Consider the following 20,669-nt stretch of genomic DNA (forward strand, 5'->3'; position numbering starts at 1 on the left):
ATGGTCACTGAAACCCAATTAATCTATGATATTAACGTTGTTTAAGCAATGGTACCTTTTAACTACCCAGCATCCTTGGACAAGGACAGCCACAATCTGTATTGCACGAAGTGTAGCCTGAGGGTCTGTTCCCTGTGGCAGTAGGTGGAGAAGTTGATTGAAACGTATCACCTTTGCTGAAATTTTTAGTTTTAAAATTATATGAATAGAGAAAACGTGAAGAAAGACTGAAGCTTGTATGAATCACAGTGAAGTCTGCTTCCTAGAGAAATCAGAACCAGTATTTGGTGAGTAGGTCTGTAAGTGTTCACAGATCGGCTCTACCTCTGAAACTCTAAGCTAAGCAGCTGACGGATTTGACCAATGCTTATTCCATCTTCATTTGAACCGTGTTTTATTTCAAAGAAGAGTACTTGTAAGTAATTTGTCTGACTCTAAACACATTTTTGATACTTTTATTAGTTTTTTTTTTATCATTTTACTCCAAGTCATAGAGACACTATATAAGTCATATGGCAACTTGCCAACTTTAATGGGGATGATCTTTGTTTTCAGTTTAATGCCGTTTTTTTTTCAACAGTATTTCAGTTACATAATGCCTTGCAGTTAATCTAACCAGTGTTCCTGGATTCCCCACATGAATCAGAGGTGGAGGAGGAATTTTTTCAGACACAATGTCTACTACTGTGAAATCATTTAATTTCGTCAGCATGAAATTTCGTGGTTTTGACCAAAACAGCTGTTTCGTGGGGACGTAAATTCGTGGATTTTCGATTTTTGGAAAAAAAATCATAATTTCCACAGGAATAGATCTACTAGTACTTCTGCCCTTACATGTGATCATGTGCCAATTAACGACTGGGTTATCTATAATTATACGACCCCTAATTTGCAAAACCTTTTAAAACTGTGAAATATTCAATGAGAAAAGTCGGCGCCAATTAAAAAGTGTCAAAACCGTAGCACCTTGCACAATTAGCATTCATAATCGAAACAAATATAAAGTTCATCATCTGATCGTGTTTCAAACAAGAACTACTTATTGTACTGCAAATTAAGACACACTATTATAGATTTAGATAATGTAGTGCTAGTATAACCATAATAATTCTTACATAAACTATTATAAACTGGTCCGACTTTTTTGTTTTGGCAAAATGACTGCGCGTCTGCATCTAAAATTACAAGCTGTTGAACGATTGCATGTGTTATTTCCTGCCGAGAAAAGTGTAATGTGAATTAGGTATTAATGCATCGGATACAAATCTTACAATTAATTTGTAATATTTGATAGTTCCAAAGTTGTAGTTTTTTTACTACATGTCAGCAAAAATAAAGGCTAGTTTATAAACATTGCATAGCGGGGCCGAAAAAAATCATATAACAGCCGTATTATAGTGTAGCTGGCACGTGGCGCTACGTCAAACTTCTATATTTAGTATCTACTTTCACTTTGACAAATATGTCATAAACAAACCACAGGTACATTTCTAAATGAAATAGTCGGTTGTTTCCATGCATACTTATGTTTATCGTTGATGGAGTCTCCATAAACTACACCAAAGCTGCAGGTTAGTACTGCCGCATGCATACAACTACGAATCAGATCAAACGACTATGGCGTCTTTTTTGGCGACTTTGCGTACAATTAAAAATTATCGTGGGCATAATTTGTTCATTGGGACTTAAATTCGTGGTTGAGCTCAACCACCAAAATTAATCCCCCATGAATAATAATGATTTCACAGTATCAAATTGTCACGAAGTAAATACTCTATCCCATGATCCGAAGATCTGCACTCTGCCTCCTGAGCTAAGCAAGTGGGCTAGGTACCTAGATTGGCTGGCATGGATTGCAACACTGCCCTTCCGCAAGCCACTTTAACAGCTTCGTCAAGTGAACAAATTCTAAAAGAGGTTTTGAACCCACACCAGTGAGGGGCAAGTGCTTTAAAGACTTAACACTCAGTCACAGAGGTCCCTTCCAACTTATGCTTGTGTGATTTCAACAAAACTTTGTGTTATTTCATTTATAATATCAGTTGACAATTATCTCTTACCATTTGTTAGCAATGCTTTTACTTGATCACTCAGTGGCATTGATTTAAGCTGTGTCAAAGAGAGGACATTGTTTGGCATAGCAGGTTTCTCACTGAAACAGAAAGTAAACAAACATTATGTTAAGTATTATTCCTACAACATGTAAACAAGATTCATGTTTTTCTTCTTTATTCTACCTGGTGTCAAACTCTATTTGAGCTGCACCATGAGAAAACCAACATAGTGGATTTGTGACCAGCATGGATCCAGACCAGCCTGCGCATCCGCGCAGTCTGGTCAGGATCCATACTGTTCGCTTTCAAACCCTATTGCATATAGAGAAACCGTTAGCGAACAGTATGGATTCTGACCAGACTGCGAGGATGTGCTGGATGGTCTGGATCCATTCTGGTCACAAATGCACTATCATGTTGGTTTTCTCATGGTGCGGCTCGTTTTCAGCTGAATGGTCAAAGGCAGTTCAAACTTTATATTGTCATCAAAATGTGAGTACAACAGGCAGGCAACTTGCTACCTTTTCTTCTACAAGAAGTATCAATTTAAAGCGAATGGTTACATCTATCGTGCTACATTTTCAAGTCTAGCAAAAACCATGTTCATATATTGAGTAAAAATAGTTTATGTTGCAAACAAAGATATGGTTATATTTTTGTTGAATTTTATGTCACGCCTTAACAGTTGTAGGTCATACAAAGATTTACTGGCTTTAATGGTAGAGAGGAAATGGTGCTCCATACAATCTTTCATGCACAAATGGGCACCAGTTTAGAACATGCCATGGCAACCCTCAAGACATTATTTCAGGCACAGATGGGCACCAAGTTAAAACCATCATTTTCCTAAGGCCATCCAGATGGAACCATCATCCTCAAATAAACCAGCCAGACAGCTTTCCACATATTAGAAAAAAATCCTCCAAAGCAAGGGTTCACATCTAGATGAGGACATGTGATTCCAAGTCTGCAACCTAAACGACTCAACCTTGGCATCCTCTGGAGGACAAATGTTATTGATTGATCCACAATCTATGCTAACTTACTGTTGCACTTCATCAGCATGTGACATCAACATTTTAAGATACTCTGTGGATTCCACGTGAAACTCATTGCTTGACTCTCCACTCTTCTGTGACAACATTCTCAGCTCTCGCTCCGAGGATTCTGTCTGAAAGTATACAGATGGGAAATCTGCTTGGCATCTTATTCAACAGATATGGTTGTATCACAAATATTCTGTATTTTGCTGATTTATGTAGAATTAAACTAAATCATCATCATATTTGGTAAATAATACTGCAAATTAACAACCACCATTTTAAGTATACTGCAAGACCTAAAACTTCTCTCATTTTTAGATAATTGGAACTTGCTATGCAACCTTGGAACTTTCCATCTTTTAAATGTAACAATCTTGGAACTTGCTACCTTTCAACAGTGGAAATCTTGGAACTTGCTATCTCTGAATAGCTGCATTCTTGGAACTTGCTATCTTTTAACAACTGCACTCCTGTACCTTGTTATCTTTTAACAGTGGAAACCTTGGAATGTACTATCTTTTAACTGCAGAAATCTAGGAACTTGCTCTCTCTAACAGTAGCAGTCATAGATTTTTTTTTATCTTCAACAGCTGCTTATAACTTGCTATCCAACAGAATGATTGAGAGTACAAGGACTAAGCTATAAGTCATGAGTAAGGTCAAGCTACATGTATCACAAAAATGTGTTGTCTCGAAAAATGGGTGAAATAAGCATATCTAAAAACTACTCCTTACATAAGTGTTAGAAAATCTGAGAGGGACCCAAGCTTCTTCCTCCTGCATTTTCTTCATGTGTCCAAAGGAAGCTAGACGTCTAGCCTTCGCCAAATCCGACTCTGGTCTAGCAAACTTCACGGTGACGGCCTTAGCTTCCTCTTCACCTTCATCTTGTGATGAGTCACCTGAAAGTTAGAGACAGCCTCCTTTGTTTTGGGTTTAATCCAGTCTTTAGTAAGTCAGTGAAAGGAATGGCACAATCCCGTCTTTAGTAAGTCAGTGAAAGCAATGACAGTTGGTTAACCTAGTATTCCTGGATGACTTACCAGTACTTATTTGTTCTCCACAAAATACTGACAACTTCCAAAAGTGGAGCAGAAGGAGAGAGCCAATGATTATATGTAACATCTTTGTTGAAATTATCATCAATATTTTCTTCACCTGGAGATCAAACTTCTGGGCTATTAGCTGAAAGCTCTCTGTACTGAGCTAAAGGAGCAGGTTACTGAAAAAGTCAAATAACACAAGTAGTCTGGTGCAAAAATGGAAATAAGTTCACAAATTTCCTTTCTCATATATCTTAAATACAACTGAAGTTTTCATGTTTCAAAGTCCTTATTGGTTAGGGGCAGTGACATTCATCTCTAGGCCACAGAGACCTTTTACTATACCAAGAGATTTTAACATGGTTGGTAATGCATATTAATCTTTTTTTGTTTGTATCCTGCTTAGCATTGCTTTTAACTGATAAACAGTTAGCTATGTAATGGCAAACATTTAAGATAACCTTAAACCAGTGTTCCTAATTCCATTGACTTCCAGTAAGCCTGCTGGAGGGCATATGTGCACCTCTCAAGCAGGGCTTGACACCTATGTGATGTCAAGCAACCTAGACAACTCAGCATTGGTGTCTTCTAAAGGAAAGATATTTTGATTGATTCGCAACACCTATTCCCCCAAAATAACTGCCAACATCTCCACATAAATCAGATGTGGAAGACAAATGATTTTAGAAATAATGTTCTAAAACTATCAAATACTAACAAAGAAGAAGTACACCTCATTTTACGAACAATATATCCCAAACAGTGATTTGTCATTGAATAAAACCATTGTTTGGAGTTCAGATGCATAGAAATCATATACAGAGGGTGCAGCTTGAGTGAATTAATAAGCATCTTAACGACAATGACTTTATTAAAGAGCAAATCACAGTTTGAGATATAATATTTCAATTCTAGCATGTTTTCAATGATTATTATGCACATCCCTGACAATATCCACCAAATAGTTGCCTGTTTTGTGTGGTTCCCTTTTCCTATGACATTTCACGTTATGACATAATGACTGTGATGTACAAACAGTGATTTGTTGCAGAATAACACACAATTTTCAGTCTTCTTTACTGAATAGGAAAACAAATCGGGCTATGTTAGAATAATCAACAGAGCATTTCCTATGCAAAAAAGCTTTTTTACTACAGTCTTGGATATCTCTAAAATTAACACATGGCAAATTTACCTCCTTCCTGAGCAGCAATTTTACTCTCTGCTCGTGTATCCGACTTGTCCAGGTAGTTAAAGCTCGGCTTCATTTGAACCTGGGCACGGACTGGACTCAGGTACAACTCCCCTACAATTTATACATTCATATTCTTTTGTTTACACAATATTTAAGAACTGAAAAAAGTGGCCCTATTTGCTAGATATATTGCAACAGAATTAATGAAAAGAGAATTCTCAAGATGAAAGGTGCAAGGAATATTTAGCAAGTATACCAAAATATTAATGATCAAGATATGAGCCATGCCATGAGAAAACCAACATAGTGGCTTTGCGACCAGCATGGATCCAGACCAGCCTGCGCATCCGCGCAGTCTGGTCAGAATCCATGCTGTTCGCTAACAGTTTCTCTAATTGCAATAGGATTTGAAAGCGAACAGCATGGATCCTGACCAGACTGCGCAGATGCGCAGGCTGGTCTGGATCCATGCTGGTCGCAAAGCCACTATGTTGGTTTTCTCATGGCGCGGCTCATATGTATTATTGCTTTGGGTTTAGTGTCATTTTTCAACAGTATTTCAGTAATTATTAATCCAATGGCAGGCAGTTAACAATATCAAATGTTCTTATATTCTGTACCACTGAACTGTCCTCAGGAAGTAAATGTTAACTTCTCCACATGAATCTGAGGTGGAGGACGAAATGACTTCAGTCACAATGTCGGTTATCAAATTGCTAGAGGACGTATGCCTCACCGTGGAATCAACACTATGACCCTGTGATCCATAGACCTACTCTCTCTCTCTATTGAGCTAAGCAGGCAGGGTGATAATGTTATGATCCATATTATACAGGAGACATGCATACAGCTCACTTACCATCCCTGAAGTAACCCACGGCGTATCTTCCACTGTCTGTTCCACATGCATGAGACAACAATACCTGCTTGTCCATCATGTTACTACAAAACAAATGGTATATGTATAACAATGTAACTTCAAGATTACGAAGTTATTTTGTATACATAGTGCAACTACCAGCAACTAAATTGAATAATACAACAGGTCTACAAATTAATCAAAGGCAACAAATTAACAACGAACATGTCCACTTAAAATAATAAGTCTAAATCCAACAAAAGGTTCAAACACATGTACATATGGCATCTAAACATTCTCTTTTAAGTTATGTCATAACTTGTGAAAGTTTCAATCAAGCATCATAATGAATGACATCTCTAAAACATAGGGAGGGGAAATAAAATACATGTAATGAGAAAATCAACTTTCTGAATACAGGAATTGATGTATATTTTACAAACCTGCTGTAGACAGCAGTAGCATCTGGATTTCTACCATCCACATTCAGAGCAAACTGTTCCCCCTTACTTTTGGAATAGTGTTTACTTCTTGTGTTCAGAGAAACTTCTAACTCCAACTAGTAATACAATGAAGACATGTACAATAATATAAGTTTAAATTTGTAACAAGGGCATTAATTATGTACATATAGTCTGGGAAATGGTCATTTAGAATTTGTGTTGTGTCCATATATAACATGCTCAAATTATAGGCAGTTAACAACCTGTTACATATTATTAAGTCACTGATGTATCTATACCTGAGAAATCTGGGGTTTCATATAACTACAACTGTACCAATTAGTGTCCATTATGTACACAAAGGAAGGATAAACAAGAGCACCGCCTTGCGGGTGCTGACGCTCATCTGATTTTTTTTTGTGTAATAGAAATATTGTCCTACCCATGATTTTCTAAGTCTAAAAAGGGCCATCATTCTTGCAAAAAGCAGGATAGAGTTATGTTTCTTGATGTACAGTGTCCACTTATGATGGTGAAAAACTGTTGCAAGTTTTAAAGCAATAGCTTTGATAGTTTATGAGAAAAGTTGACTTAAACATAATACTCAACCAAGAAAATGATTTTCTAAGTCCAAAAGGGGCAATAATTATTGCAAAAAGCAGGACGGAGTTATGTTGCTTGCTGTACAGGGTCAGCTTATGATGGTGAACAAGTGTTGCAAGTTTCAAAGCAATAGCTTTGATAGTTTAAGAGAAAAAGTTGACCTAAACATAAAACTTAACCAAGAAATCTGATATTGTCGAAGTCCAAAAGGGGCCATAAATCTTGCAAAAAGCAGGACGGAGTTATGTTTCTTGCTGTACAGGGTCAACTTATGATGGTGAACAAGTGCTGCAAGTTTTAAAGCAATAGCTTTGATAGTTTAGGATAAAAGCTGACCTAAACATAAAACTTAACCAAGAAAACTGATTTTCTAAGTCCAAAAGGGGCAATAAATCCTGCAAAAAGCAAGATGGAGTTATGTTTCTTGATGTACAGGGTCAGCTTATGATGGTGAACAAGTATTCCAAGTTTCAAAGCAATAGCTTTGATAGTTTAGGAGAAAAGTTGACCTAAACATAAAACTTAACCAAGAAATCTGATATTTTCTAAGTACAAAAGGGGCCATAAATCTTGCAAAAAGCAAGATGGAGTTATGTTTCTTGCTATACAGGGTCAGCTTATGATGGTGAACAAGTATTCCAAGTTTCAAATCAATAGCTTTGATAGTTTAGGAGAAAAGCTGACCTAAACATAAAACTTAACCAGGCAACGCCGACGCAGACGCCGACGCCGACAACCGCTCAAGTGATGACAATAACTCATCATTTTTTTTCAAAAAATCAGATGAGCTAAAAACATAAGAAAAGCAAAAAATCTGTTGAAAAAAATTAAGGTTAACACACTGTACATCAGCAATCTAACTGAAAGACCTAAATTTCCCTTGGTTATAAGCCCAGCCAAAAAACTCCCTTACCCAGGGCCTCCTTTGCCATTCACCAATGTAGCAAAATGCTACAAATTCAAAGAACTGGCTACAGATTTTTGAAAGTGGCTACAAGAATTTTATCAAAATATGGCCAAATTTCAGCAATTCAGCTTCAATTTGGCAGTTTCTCTCAAAAAGTGGCTACAACTTTCAGAGGCCCAGTGGAGGCCCTGCTTACCCAAAGAGGCACTTGTCCTGTATGCTGCCACAACAACCACACATTTTATACTTGTTTATAAGCCACACATGTATGTAACAGGAAGTACTACAATTTCTTTTTTGAAAAGCATAACATACCCAAAACATAAACATTGTGATATTGTCAACATTTTAAAAAATCCTGGCTACACCTGCATACAGTAAACCTCACTTATAAGGAACTCGGATATAAGGAACACTCGGTTATAAGGAACAGTTTTCAATTCCCCGATCTAATTCCTTCTTTATTCAATGTAAAAATCCTCTGTTATAGGGAACTCGGTTATAAGGAACACTAGGTTATAAGGAACACTTTTTTCAGTCCCAAAGTAAGAAATTCAATGGAAAACCCCTCGGTTATAGCGAACGGACATAAAAAGAATAAAAATTATTGAAAATCGGAAATAAACAGGAGAATCGCTGATGATGTCAGAGTAACGTCGTCACTTTCACGTGCTTTCATGCACATGAATAAACACAAATTATTTCATTTCTATGATATTTAGTTTGTTAATTCAAGGATACGATAAAAAGAAAATATATAATAACATCGAATCACCAAATACTAGACGATAGTAGAATTATATTTACTCAAGATTATGTTCAAGAGCTACATGTATTAAGTATTTCATATTGATCATAGAGAACGAAATTCAGTCACGGTCACGGTCATACTATCCTAAATAAATGTGCTAATTATACGTAATTAACAATGACAAACAGTCCAGTTTACCATATTTCCAGTTGTAAAAATTATAGCAGGTGCTAAAATGAACAACAGCAAAAATATAGGTATAATTCACACTTTAAATAATCCGTATGTATGACGGCGTTGTCTAGTCGTAATACACTGTTTGTCATAAACACCCTACTTTTAAATTTTAATGGGTAGTCTAATTTAACATTTTTGTAATAAAAAAATTAACATGCAGTCTAGCAAAGTAAGGGGAGTATAACTCCAACATATAGTCACCGTGTAGCGCTCTCTAAAAAGACGATAGAAATAACCGACAAAAAAAAATAAACATAAGTTACGGTCATTCTTACCAACGAACATTTTGGCTTGGTTTCGGTTTATAACGCCGTGTTTCAACTCTATTTCAGTCATACACATGCAGGCAGTTTGCCTTACCATCTCTCCAGGAAAGGACCGGTAGTAGAAACACAACTTTCTCACATAAAGATTCAAGCTCAGCCCGGAGTGTGAACAAATAGCCCTTATAAACATCAGTCATAGTGTTCTCTATACATCCGGTGTTCGTTATACAAACCTCGGTTACAAGGAACTAGTTCGCTATACGGATATAAGGAACCTTGGTTATAAAGAACAATTTTTAGAGGTCCCAAGCTGTTCCTTATAAGCGAGGTTTACTGTATTGCCAAAACAAAATTACTGCCTTAAAGATAAGAAGAAAACAAGAAAAATACCTTCTTTTGGTTTGGTTTTACTTTTCCAGAGAGTATCTCCACATTATCGTAGGTCATAAAACTAGGACGTACTGGATACTGTAATACATATTATACAGTCAATTTATTATTTAGTTTTATTTTATCCCAAATAAGAACAAGAGCTGACGTAGGACAGCAATGCTCGACTATTTAACAGCCTTGTCAACTGAATGAATATTAAAGTAATTTTGCAAAAAGCAAAATAGAGTTATGGAACCTGTGCAGTGCAAGTTAGTTTAACACAATGAATAAGAGTGTGAAGTTTCATTCCATGCCAAACTTGTTGCAAATGAACTTGTTGAAAAATTTCACCCGAACTGTGGGCGAGTAGCTTTAATGAGCTAATGCAAAATTACCTAAAAATCAAGTAAACAAAAATGAATATGTAACAAAAGTACTTACCTGAAGCAAGTATAGGCTATTTGCAAGGGTTTTGCTTAGATGTACATTAACCTGAAAGGAAATAAGCACTGTGTTAAACTGTATTTGCAAAGAATTTATTGTTTTACAACTCACTTACCTGAGGAGAATTTATTTCTGAACAAGTCTAGCAAACGTCTGACAAAATTTTGAGCTGCGCCATGAGAAAACCAACATAGTGGGTTTGCGACCAGCATGGATCCTGCCTGCAGCATCCGCGCAGTCTGGTCAGGATCCATGCTGTTCACTTTTAAAGCCTACTGGAATTGGAGAAACTGTTAGCGAACAGCATGAATCCTGACCAGACTGCACGGATGCACAGGCTGGTCTGGATCCATGCTGGTCGCAAACACACTATGTTGGTTTTCTCATGGCACAGCTCAAATGTTTATTAAGGTACCATGCTTTAATTATGCTATTACATTTGTGGAAACCTAGGTTAGTGTTCTGTTCTATAAGAGAGGAAATATAGTTTACAAGCAGTAAGATCCAAGTTCATAAAAAAATAAATAAAATAGAAAGTGTCTTGGGGTACGGATCAGTACCTCTAGAATCTGATTCTCGAGGTATTGAGCCGTAACCCTTGACAATTCTGTTACAGGGCTTGAGCTAGGGGGCAACTTGAGCAAATTAGTCGCTCTGGAGCTCCCCACTTCGCTTTAATCTGACATCAAAGTGAAATTTGTCACCCAATTTTAAACATTACCAGACGACGGACATGTCCGCAAAATTTGGATGCGGTCCGCCGTTTCTTAATCCGGATGCAGTCCAACTGACTGGCATTTATCGTACCCCCGAGAACCTGACATCCTGGGCAACACATCAACATGATGTTACTAACATATTATGCCAGGGCAGAACCTGGAAAGAAACGTAATTAACGCCCAACAATCATAGTAAAAAGAAACAAGAGCACCGCCTTGCGGGTGCTGACGCTCATCTGATTTTTTTTTGTATAATAGAAATATTGTCCTACCCATGATTTTCTAAGTCTAAAAAGGGCCATCACTCTTGCAAAAAGCAGGATAGAGTTATGTTTCTTGATGTACAGTGTCCACTTATGATGGTGAAAAACTGTTGCAAGTTTTAAAGCAATAGCTTTGATAGTTTATGAGAAAAGTTGACTTAAACATAATATTCAACCAAGAAAATGATTTTTCTAAGTCCAAAAGGGGCAATAATTATTGCAAAAAGCAGGATGGAGTTATGTTGCTTGCTGTACAGGGTCAGCTTATGATGGTGAAAAACTGTTGCAAGTTTTAAAGCAATAGCTTTGATAGTTTATGAGAAAAGTTGACTTAAACATAATATTCAACCAAGAAAATGATTTTTCTAAGTCCAAAAGGGGCAATAATTATTGCAAAAAGCAGGATGGAGTTATGTTGCTTGCTGTACAGGGTCAGCTTATGATGGTGAACAAGTGTTGCAAGTTTTAAAGGAATAGCTTTGATAGTTTAGGATAAAAGCTGACCTAAACATAAAACTTAACCAAGAAAACTGATTTTCTAAGTCCAAAAGGGCAATAATTCTTGCAAAAAGCAAGATGGAGTTATGTTTCTTGATGTACAGGGTCTGCTTATGATGGTGAACAAGTATTCCAAGTTTCAAAGCAAAAGCTTTGATAGTTTAGGAGAAAAGTTGACCTAAACATAAAACTTAACCAAGAAATCTGATATTTTCTAAGTACAAAAGGGGCCATAAATCTTGCAAAAAGCAAGATGGAGTTATGTTTCTTGCTATACAGGGTCAGCTTATGATGGTGAACAAGTATTCCAAGTTTCAAAGCAATAGCTTTGATAGTTTAGGAGAAAAGCTGACCTAAACATAAAACTTAACCAGGCAACGCCGACGCCGACAACCGCTCAAGTGATGACAATAACTCATCATTTTTTTTCAAAAAATCAGATGAGCTAAAAAGGTACAAAAATAAAAGGGTTTACCGAACATTTAACAACTAAAAATGGACTAAAAATCACACCTGGCTCATATATGATGGAGAAAAGCAACATTATATGCTGTGCACTGATATTTTTTTCTGTCCGGCATATTGTTTTTCTTTCCTCAAATGATTTCATTAAATCTACTCAGTCTTCGTCGTAACTGGGTTGCCCGAAGTCCGGGACAAGTAGATCCTGTTTCGGGCAAGCCAAAGTTTTCAGGTGGTTGCCCGAACGGACAAGTGCTTTTTCCGAAATTTAAATCCCTTAATTTTCACAATAATTACAAAAAAGAATTTCATGAATCTGAAATGAACATCCTAAATACCAGCTTTCGTATATTTATGCATGAATTGATGACTTCACGTGACATTTGCAATATATAAAGTTACTTTACAAAATTCAGAAATTACATCCCTATGACTGGAGTTCACCCGCGAATCATAAAGATATCAAAACGTCATGCCAGTAATTTTCCATTTCTCGAGCACGTGCGACCTATCCTATCGTATCGCCGTTACTTTTGTTTATCGACACGTACACAAAAAACGCGTGTAGTGCATTCATTTTTTAATATAATCGCTTCAAATTTTCAACACTGCTTGAGAAGTAATACAGTTTTAATTCTATAACAATTTTCATAAGATATTGACAGAAATGTAGGCAAAATTCTATAAAAACAATCGAAGTTTCATACAATTATTTGTAAAATTTCAAACAGCGCAATCCTAATCATTTATTTATTTCTAAAAGTAAATAAATAATACAACTATGGTCATAAAATTCAGACTTTTGACAAGATAGTACAAAAAACAGAATTAAAAAATCTTAGATAATGAAAAAGCGGCAGCAATTTAAATACATCAAGTAAAATGTTTTTTGGCAAACAGATTTCTGCAAGTGCGGCAGAATAGGTTACGTGACCTCGTTAACGTAAATAAAAAATTGTTTTAAAATAAAGCAGTCTGATGTCGCTGTGGTTTTTAATAAGTTTAATAAGTAAATGAATCTTTGTGCATGTCTTTTTTGACTCCACACTATGTCAGATATTCTTTTCAAACTATAACGTAAATTCCTTGAGGGCAAATAGGTCAGAGTGTATATCTACTATTATCGTTTGACACATTTACCTGTCAGTTTATACGGGATATTGCACATTCGCTTTTAAAAAAAATTAAAGAAGATACTTTTATTACTGATTTCTTCTAAGCAATTTAAAGAACCGAGGCCGTACGATCAGACAGTGAAATGGCGCGAAAACATGACATGCCACGACAATCTCGGGCTTATACCGCTTTGATCTTCACTTCGAATGCCATGATACCGACACACTTCTTTTAGCTCTTTGAGGGGGTTTTAATTGATGATGAAAACAAGGCCAATTACTTGTTTATCAACAGAATAATTACCGATAATTGTTAATGTTTTTTTTTTTCGCTTTAAACACGGGTGGGTTGATGGTGATTATTGTGTCCATATTTTTTGGACACGTCGCCCCGGACTGTGATATTTACTTGATAATAATGATTCAACTTTTTTTGGCCATGCCACCAGAAACACAACAATTTTTTTTTTTGGAGGGGGTGGGGGCGCCTAACCAGGCTGATCCATTATTGCAGTTAAATTTGAACAACTACACTATATTTTAAAGGCCCTGGATTAAAAAAGTAAGTTTTAGAAGGGTAGTGTAAATTTAAACCCCACACCTGGCATATAACTAGATACTGGTATAGGTTTTACTTTTTTTCTACAGTTTTCTCCCATAATTTTTGTCTGCTAGTTACTTGAATATTGGAACATGGTTATCCACTTACGTTGGTTTAGCCTGCCCATCAAAAGTGTGGGTAGGTTAGTTGACTACCATTTAAATAACTGAATGTTGAATTAAGCATAAACCACAATACATCATATTTATAAACAAAATGATTTCGGGCAAGTAAAAATGTTTTCGGGCAAGTGGTTTTCTTAACTTACTTGCCCGAAAGGACAAGTGCTGAAAAAAAATTAAGGCGAAGACTGTCTATTTAATTTTACTTGTATTTTTAGAACTCTGTAAAACATCCAGATTTAGACACTTGTTGTGATAAAAATAACTTAATAACTGAAATTCACTCACATTTTGACACCTATATCAGGAACTTGGTTAAACCTGTTGGGACAACTTTTCTTTTGAAGCATGCTGACACTGGCGAGATCAAAGAAATGTGTTTATTCCATGTGATGTCACTGCTGTTGGCAAGTATTTGATTCAGGGCCAGTGCAATACACATTTAATGTTATTAAAAGGCCTGTGAAATGCTTTTATGGGTTTTTGTGATTCAATTTTAATGCAGCTAGCACTGGAAGCTTGATTGTTTTTTTTTTTATTTTGTTGTTATTTCAATACTTTAAATGAACAGACTAAAACAGAAACAGGAAATTATATTAAAACAGTTACAAGTATATTTAGTTCCTTTTTTGTCTGGCATGTCATGGTACCAAAATCTCTCCACTTCTCCCTAATGTTAGCTGAAGGAGACTTGACTTTTCCCTAAAATCTAAGCCTAGAGTAAGCCCTGCCTGTTAACGATTGCCTAAGAGTACGGACGTCCTTTTTCCATATATTGTGGTTTATTTATTTCCTAATTTTGTTGATGAAGTATCAAATAATATTTAATCAATATCCACCTAAAACTTGAACCTATATTGTTCACAGATACCAGCACTCACTCACTTGTTTACATTTTCTTCCGAAATGTAAATAACTGCGAACACCAAAATTAATAAATATGGAGTTCTGTGCTGATTAACTTATTGTGATATGAACTGTTGATAGCAAGCGCATCAAACCCTTCAACTAATCATATCTGAAAAAAAAAAAAAAACACACTAACTTTTATGATCTGAAAAGGTATATGCAACAACTAATATTTTTATTTAACCAGATGGAACAGTTTGTTTCATGATTTATAAATTTATTGACAAAAGTAGAAATTGTTTGTGAAATCTTGTTTCTTGTAATGGTCAAAAAATGTGCGGAAAACGTATCCCCTGATCTTTCAGTCTTATAAAAATAAGCTCTTATTAAAACAATGTCCTAAATGTTACAAAGAGACTTCTCACAACCTAATGTAACATCGTTTCGTTAAACCTAATCAGTGTTTTTTTCTGGCCAATTTGGGACCCAATGGCAAATAGTATGTTTTTTTTCCCAATTTCAAAGCTAAAATTCCAAAAGTTTAATTCACTGACGATGATTGTCTTTTTTTTTCAGACAAGACTGAAACATTAAACATTTGAAACACAACAAAGTTTGCTAACTTTTTTCTTAAGGTATTAGGTCACTAATAGTAATGTTTACAAAATGGCCTTTGCTTGGTATATTCTGAAAGGTAACCGTGTGTTGCACTATTTGGCAAATTTTAAACAACTTTTATCGTGCCGTTTTTTATAAATTTTGAATAACTTATGGTATCTCCTCAAGCTCAAGTAGAGACAAATTTCAAAGTGATAGCCACTATCCAAAACGTTTGCAGAGAACTCATTTTACCATTAATTTCAATAGAAGAAACATCAAACTATTGGTAGCAATTATAAAACACAAAATAAAAATGTCAATATCATTTTTTCTATGGTGCCTCAAGTAAACGGTTTTAATGAGACAGAATTCATACTTCAACATTGAAAAAATAAGGTCAAATGATGTGTTTCTGTTTTGAATTTTGCTTACTCCATTTAAAAATAACCCTAGGGAAGACGTAAAACCTACCTAAATTTCTTGCACAATGTATAATCTAAGAGTGAAAGCAAAATAAAGAACTTTCACCGCGCGTAACTCAATATTTTTAAAGATGTGTAACTCTACCCCTTCTGTTTAAGTAGTAAATTCACTCTGAACACCAAGAAATCGCTTATAAGATTCATCTTTTTCAATTTTTGTACAAAAAATCAATAATAAGTCTTGAAAGAAGTAAAAACTTACTAGTAAAAAAGGAAAATAAGGGGAAAAAAATTTGGTCCCAGTTGGGCTTGAACCTACGCCCCCCTAAGAATTGCAGTAAAAGTAGGTTTATGGTAGGAATTGAATACTCTTCAAAAAGGAGGTTCTCTATTAGTGATCTAATACCTTAAACGTGACATTTTAATAAAAAATATTACTTTTAACAATTCCCAATTTAGGCATTTTACGACGCATTTTTCTCAATTGTAAAGGCCCCGGCCCCATTCCCAAATTAGTGGGGAAAAACACTGCTATTCGTGCCAGTTTGATTAAGCACGAATATTTGATGTTCCTGGGTTATGTACATTTAAAAAAAATACAAATAATCAAGAGAACGCTTGTATCTGTAAATGATTTAGATTAAAGTTTTCGGTGAATATTTGATATTTTCATTTGCAACAAAAAAGATGTAAAGAACTTGAAGTGTCTGGAAAAGGAGGTACCTACTACTCCTTTACAATCCCAGACAAGATTATCTGTTTGGGATTGTCTATGGGATTGTCTATAGCCTTTGTACATGTACCAGAAAACATTCCCGACTGATTTTAATTGGGGATTTCCTAACAGAAATATGCAGAATAAGTTTGGATGTGATGGAGACAGCGACAGTCAAAAGTTATCACGCTCTCCAAAACGTCCTGTTACTTGGACTAGACTGTCTAGAGGTCTCTTAGACAATTTCTAACAGGTTTAATTTGATTCTAGAGGTATGGATCCATACCCCTACTGGCCTACTGGCCCTATACACACTTCCAAAATTGTCTTTAATGTGGTTAATTTTAGGACTTTAATTAAGTAATGGCTCACAATGTGCATGCGAAATATAAACAAACTTGATTGAACAATGAGAAAACAATAATCACAATAAGAGAACATATTTATCTATGTAAAAGTTAAAGTAAGATTAGGTTATAACACACTAAATAGCCACCATTATATATTCTATATAAAATGACGATTTTCACAATGCTGCAATACACACCTAGACCCATTTTAAATTTCTTTAGCTTACATTTTCTTGTAGATCAACATTAATACTGTAAAAATATCCAAAGAAAAGTAGGGGTCATGCTTGATGCAAGAAAAATATTTCTGGTCAAACGGACACACCGTAATTTTTACACTGAAATGACAATCACAATTTAGGGTAGGGGTGTATGAATAAATTTCACATGTTAAATCAGTTTGGAGTCTTTTTTCAACATGCAAATGCTACCAGTATGTCAAGTATAGGCATGCAATATGATTTCAACCAATATATAGCAATGATTTCAAGGAAAATCCTTCTTACAGCAAAAAAAACTGAGAACTATTTGAATCCGCCATTATGCAACTACCATTTTTTCATAGGTGCTCAGGCTATTTAGTGTCTGTATGCCTATAAGGAAATATGAATTTTTTTTTTTCAGCTTTTTTGCTCTCTATGTGAAGTTTCATCTATATTCAGCTTATAAAACAAGTTTCAGCCCAAACAAACCAGTAGTTTTCTCAAAATCACTATTTTTGTACAGCCATCATTTTGTCCAAAGACTGCGGTTTAAGCCGTTAAATTTGGCTGAATCACATATAGTCATTAAACGCTGTTTTTTCAAAAAACCCGTAAGATATTACATCAAATATACCACCAGCAAGTGCGGAATAGACAACCACACTGAAAAAAACTTATAATTATGCAACTGTGATCAAATATAGAACAAAATTAGTGTTTAGTGAAGTTTTTTTTGTTAAAAAAAAGCTTATTTTTCAGTAAAAAATGGGAAAATTGTCTTTTTTTTCATCTCAAATGCAACAATACTGCATATTTTTGCATTCTATAGCTAAAGTCATATCTCATGGCCATGGTATTCAAGTTCTCTCCAACTATTCATGTCAAAATGTAACTAAAAAGGTGTTGATACTGCACACCTGGTCTCTGCTCAAATGGAATGAAATGGTATCTAAGGATATTACTCAAGATCTTCAGATTTCACACCACACAGGTGATGGAGATTCTAAAGGTCATTCTGATGTAGACAAAGGTCAAGGAACTAAAACTGTGCACTTGAAAGATGTGAGGCACCTACCAAATTCTCTAAAAAGGCAAATTAACCGGGCACCATTTAGTGACAAAATGTTCCGTGGTAAACAGAAGTCTAATCTAAAAACAGATTTGCTCTATCTATTAAATCTAGGTGTGTTTCAGAGCTATCAAGTGCACATAAGAAGTACAGAAGCAATTTGAAAGTAATAAAACACAAAATGCCTAATATAATTTCAGAAATAGTACTATGTTTCAAAGGTTACTGTGGTACCTCATGTTCTAAATACAGCTTGGTTTGTTCTTGCAACTACAGAAAAGCAAAAAACTATATGCTAGACAATGTCAGGCTTAAAATGACTGATGATGATGAGACTTTACTCAGGAAATGTATTGAAATTCTCCTTGGTCCAGAAAGCATAGAAAAAACTAAATTTTTAACATCTACACAGAAATGTGAAGCAGTGAACAGATCCTACAATGCATGCTTGCCCAAAAATGTTACATTTCTCCGCAACTGCCATGGCCGTATCCATGGCCAGATTCTAAGACTAAATCATGGGCTTGCTGACACTGTTATCCTTAAAGCTAGGGTAAATGGTGTAAAACTGTCACATGGCTCTTCTGTTATCAGACACCTTTTAAGAACAGAGTACTACGACAAGTTGCGTAAAACTACTAGGTACATATTGCGAGCAAGATGCAGTCGTTTTGCATCACGCCAGTATAGGTACAAATTACATACAGATTTACACTATTCGAAGGGTCTCACTGACCCCAACCCTGACTTTTCTAGCACCCCACACCTAAAAGATCATGCTTATGCATAGAGTGTGATATTAGGATGAAATAAAGATGGTTATAAGTAAAATTATTGTGCTGCCTTGTGGCCAGCTGAGCCGGCACTGCACACATATAACAAGTTATATTAACCGCACAAATGTAAATAAGCCTTGTATAAGTTGTGTATATAATAGTGCTATATTTATCAAAAATATTATACAAAAATAGTAAACTACTGTATACCATAGAATACAGTCCTTGAAAGAAAACTCCCTAAACTTATGGCCTGAGCATTGGTCCCCACATTTCTGCTCAAATGTTCCGGGTTCACACAAAGAGAAAAATGGCATATATGCGACACGTGTAGGCCTTCGGGTATTTTTAAAATATTTCTAGTGGCCTGACACATAAGTCTGTGCACATAATATTGTTTTCTGACAGTTTCTCCAGGCAGTTTTGTGGTTATTTTTCCATAGCTAGGATTTTTATTTACTGTCGTACAACCAACCCATTTCCGACACCCTTTTTCCCCCACCGGTATAGAATTATCATTTATTTTTTGCTTAATTCTTTCAAAAATCAATTGTCTGGGTTGATGTGCAATGTTTACAAATTTTTTTTTATTTGCAGACGACAGAAAATTTTAGTAATTCTACCGGGTGACAATTCTTATAGGTTATAACACACTAAGTAGCCACCACTATATATTCTATATAAAATGACAAGTTTTCACAATGCTGCAATACACACCTAGACCCATTTTAAATTTCTTTAGCTTACATTTTCTTGTAGATCAACATTAATACTGTAAAAATATCCAAAGAAAAGTAGGGGTCATGTTTGATGCAAGAAAAATATTTCTGGTCAAACGGACACACCGTAATTTTTACACTGAAATGACAATCACAATTTAGGGTAGGGGTGTATGAATAAATTTCACATGTTAAATCAGTTTGGAGTCTTTTTTCAACATGCAAATGCTACCAGTATGTCAAGTATAGGCATGCAATATGATTTCAACCAATATATAGCAATGATTTCAAGGAAAATCCTTCTTACAGCAAAAAAAACTGAGAACTATTTGAATCCGCCATTATGCGACTACCATTTTTTCATAGGTGCTCAGGCTATTTAGTGTCTGTATGCCATTAGAACATAAAATTTGACTGTTTTTATAACTCGCTCAGACATTCAAGCGTCTGCATGTTGTAAATATTCAACAGACGCTTATTAAAATTATGCAGAAAATGATGCAAAACTTAGCAATATTTTTTCGTAAAATGTCTATATATTATAACTGAAAATAAGGACAAAGACATAGTATACTACTTTGACAAGTAGTTCTTCATCGCATTCATGCAAATGGACAGCCTACAATGTATACTTATTAGAATTTCACCTCGAGATCCACCGGATCCTCATCGTCGTCCATGGTAGCCATGAGTGTTATTAAAATGCACACGAATATGTTCCAAGACCTTTTGATCGCTACACTGCGCGTGTTTTACTTGCTGCACTCTTGATTGGATTCGCCCTTTCTTAATAGGCAGCACCTAGGTAGATGTTCTCGAGGGCGATAAATCTGTGGAACAGAATACTTTGCAGACGAGTAGGTTACAAAAACGGAGTGTGTGGAAAATTTTGTACTTTTGGGCCATATATGTGTAATTCTGTCATATATCAGTTGAATTTGCAGATAAGTAAGAATAAAGAATAAATGT

General features: G+C 35.5%; 1 protein-coding gene across 5 annotated transcripts in view; it reads right to left on the reverse strand.

Moving 5' to 3' along the window:
• Window positions 1–20,449, reverse strand: part of LOC123564978 (DNA-directed RNA polymerase III subunit RPC5-like) — a 29,109-nt gene extending 8,660 nt beyond the window's left edge. The window contains exons 1-10 of one of the 5 annotated variants that reach the window (XM_045358939.2): window positions 20,348–20,449; window positions 10,215–10,265; window positions 9,792–9,869; window positions 6,638–6,753; window positions 6,195–6,277; window positions 5,336–5,446; window positions 3,833–3,999; window positions 3,101–3,225; window positions 2,061–2,152; window positions 56–176 (exon numbers count right to left, since the gene is read on the reverse strand). In XM_045358939.2, the coding sequence (XP_045214874.2) occupies window positions 56–176; window positions 2,061–2,152; window positions 3,101–3,225; window positions 3,833–3,999; window positions 5,336–5,446; window positions 6,195–6,277; window positions 6,638–6,753; window positions 9,792–9,869; window positions 10,215–10,265; window positions 20,348–20,389 (986 nt within the window). In that variant the 5' untranslated portion in view covers window positions 20,390–20,449. Of the gene's footprint in view, window positions 1–55; window positions 177–2,060; window positions 2,153–3,100; window positions 3,226–3,832; window positions 4,000–4,140; window positions 4,260–5,335; window positions 5,447–6,194; window positions 6,278–6,637; window positions 6,754–9,791; window positions 9,870–10,214; window positions 10,266–10,938; window positions 11,088–14,285; window positions 14,602–14,882; window positions 15,007–20,347 lie in introns of those variants that run through there. The other 4 variants (XM_045358940.2, XM_045358941.2, XM_045358938.2 and 1 more) reach the window with 4 other exon arrangements.
• Window positions 20,450–20,669: the final 220 nt, after the last annotated feature.

Source organism: Mercenaria mercenaria, chromosome 2, assembly GCF_021730395.1.
Source record: "Mercenaria mercenaria strain notata chromosome 2, MADL_Memer_1, whole genome shotgun sequence".
In the NCBI taxonomy this organism is placed as follows: domain Eukaryota; kingdom Metazoa; phylum Mollusca; class Bivalvia; order Venerida; family Veneridae; genus Mercenaria; species Mercenaria mercenaria.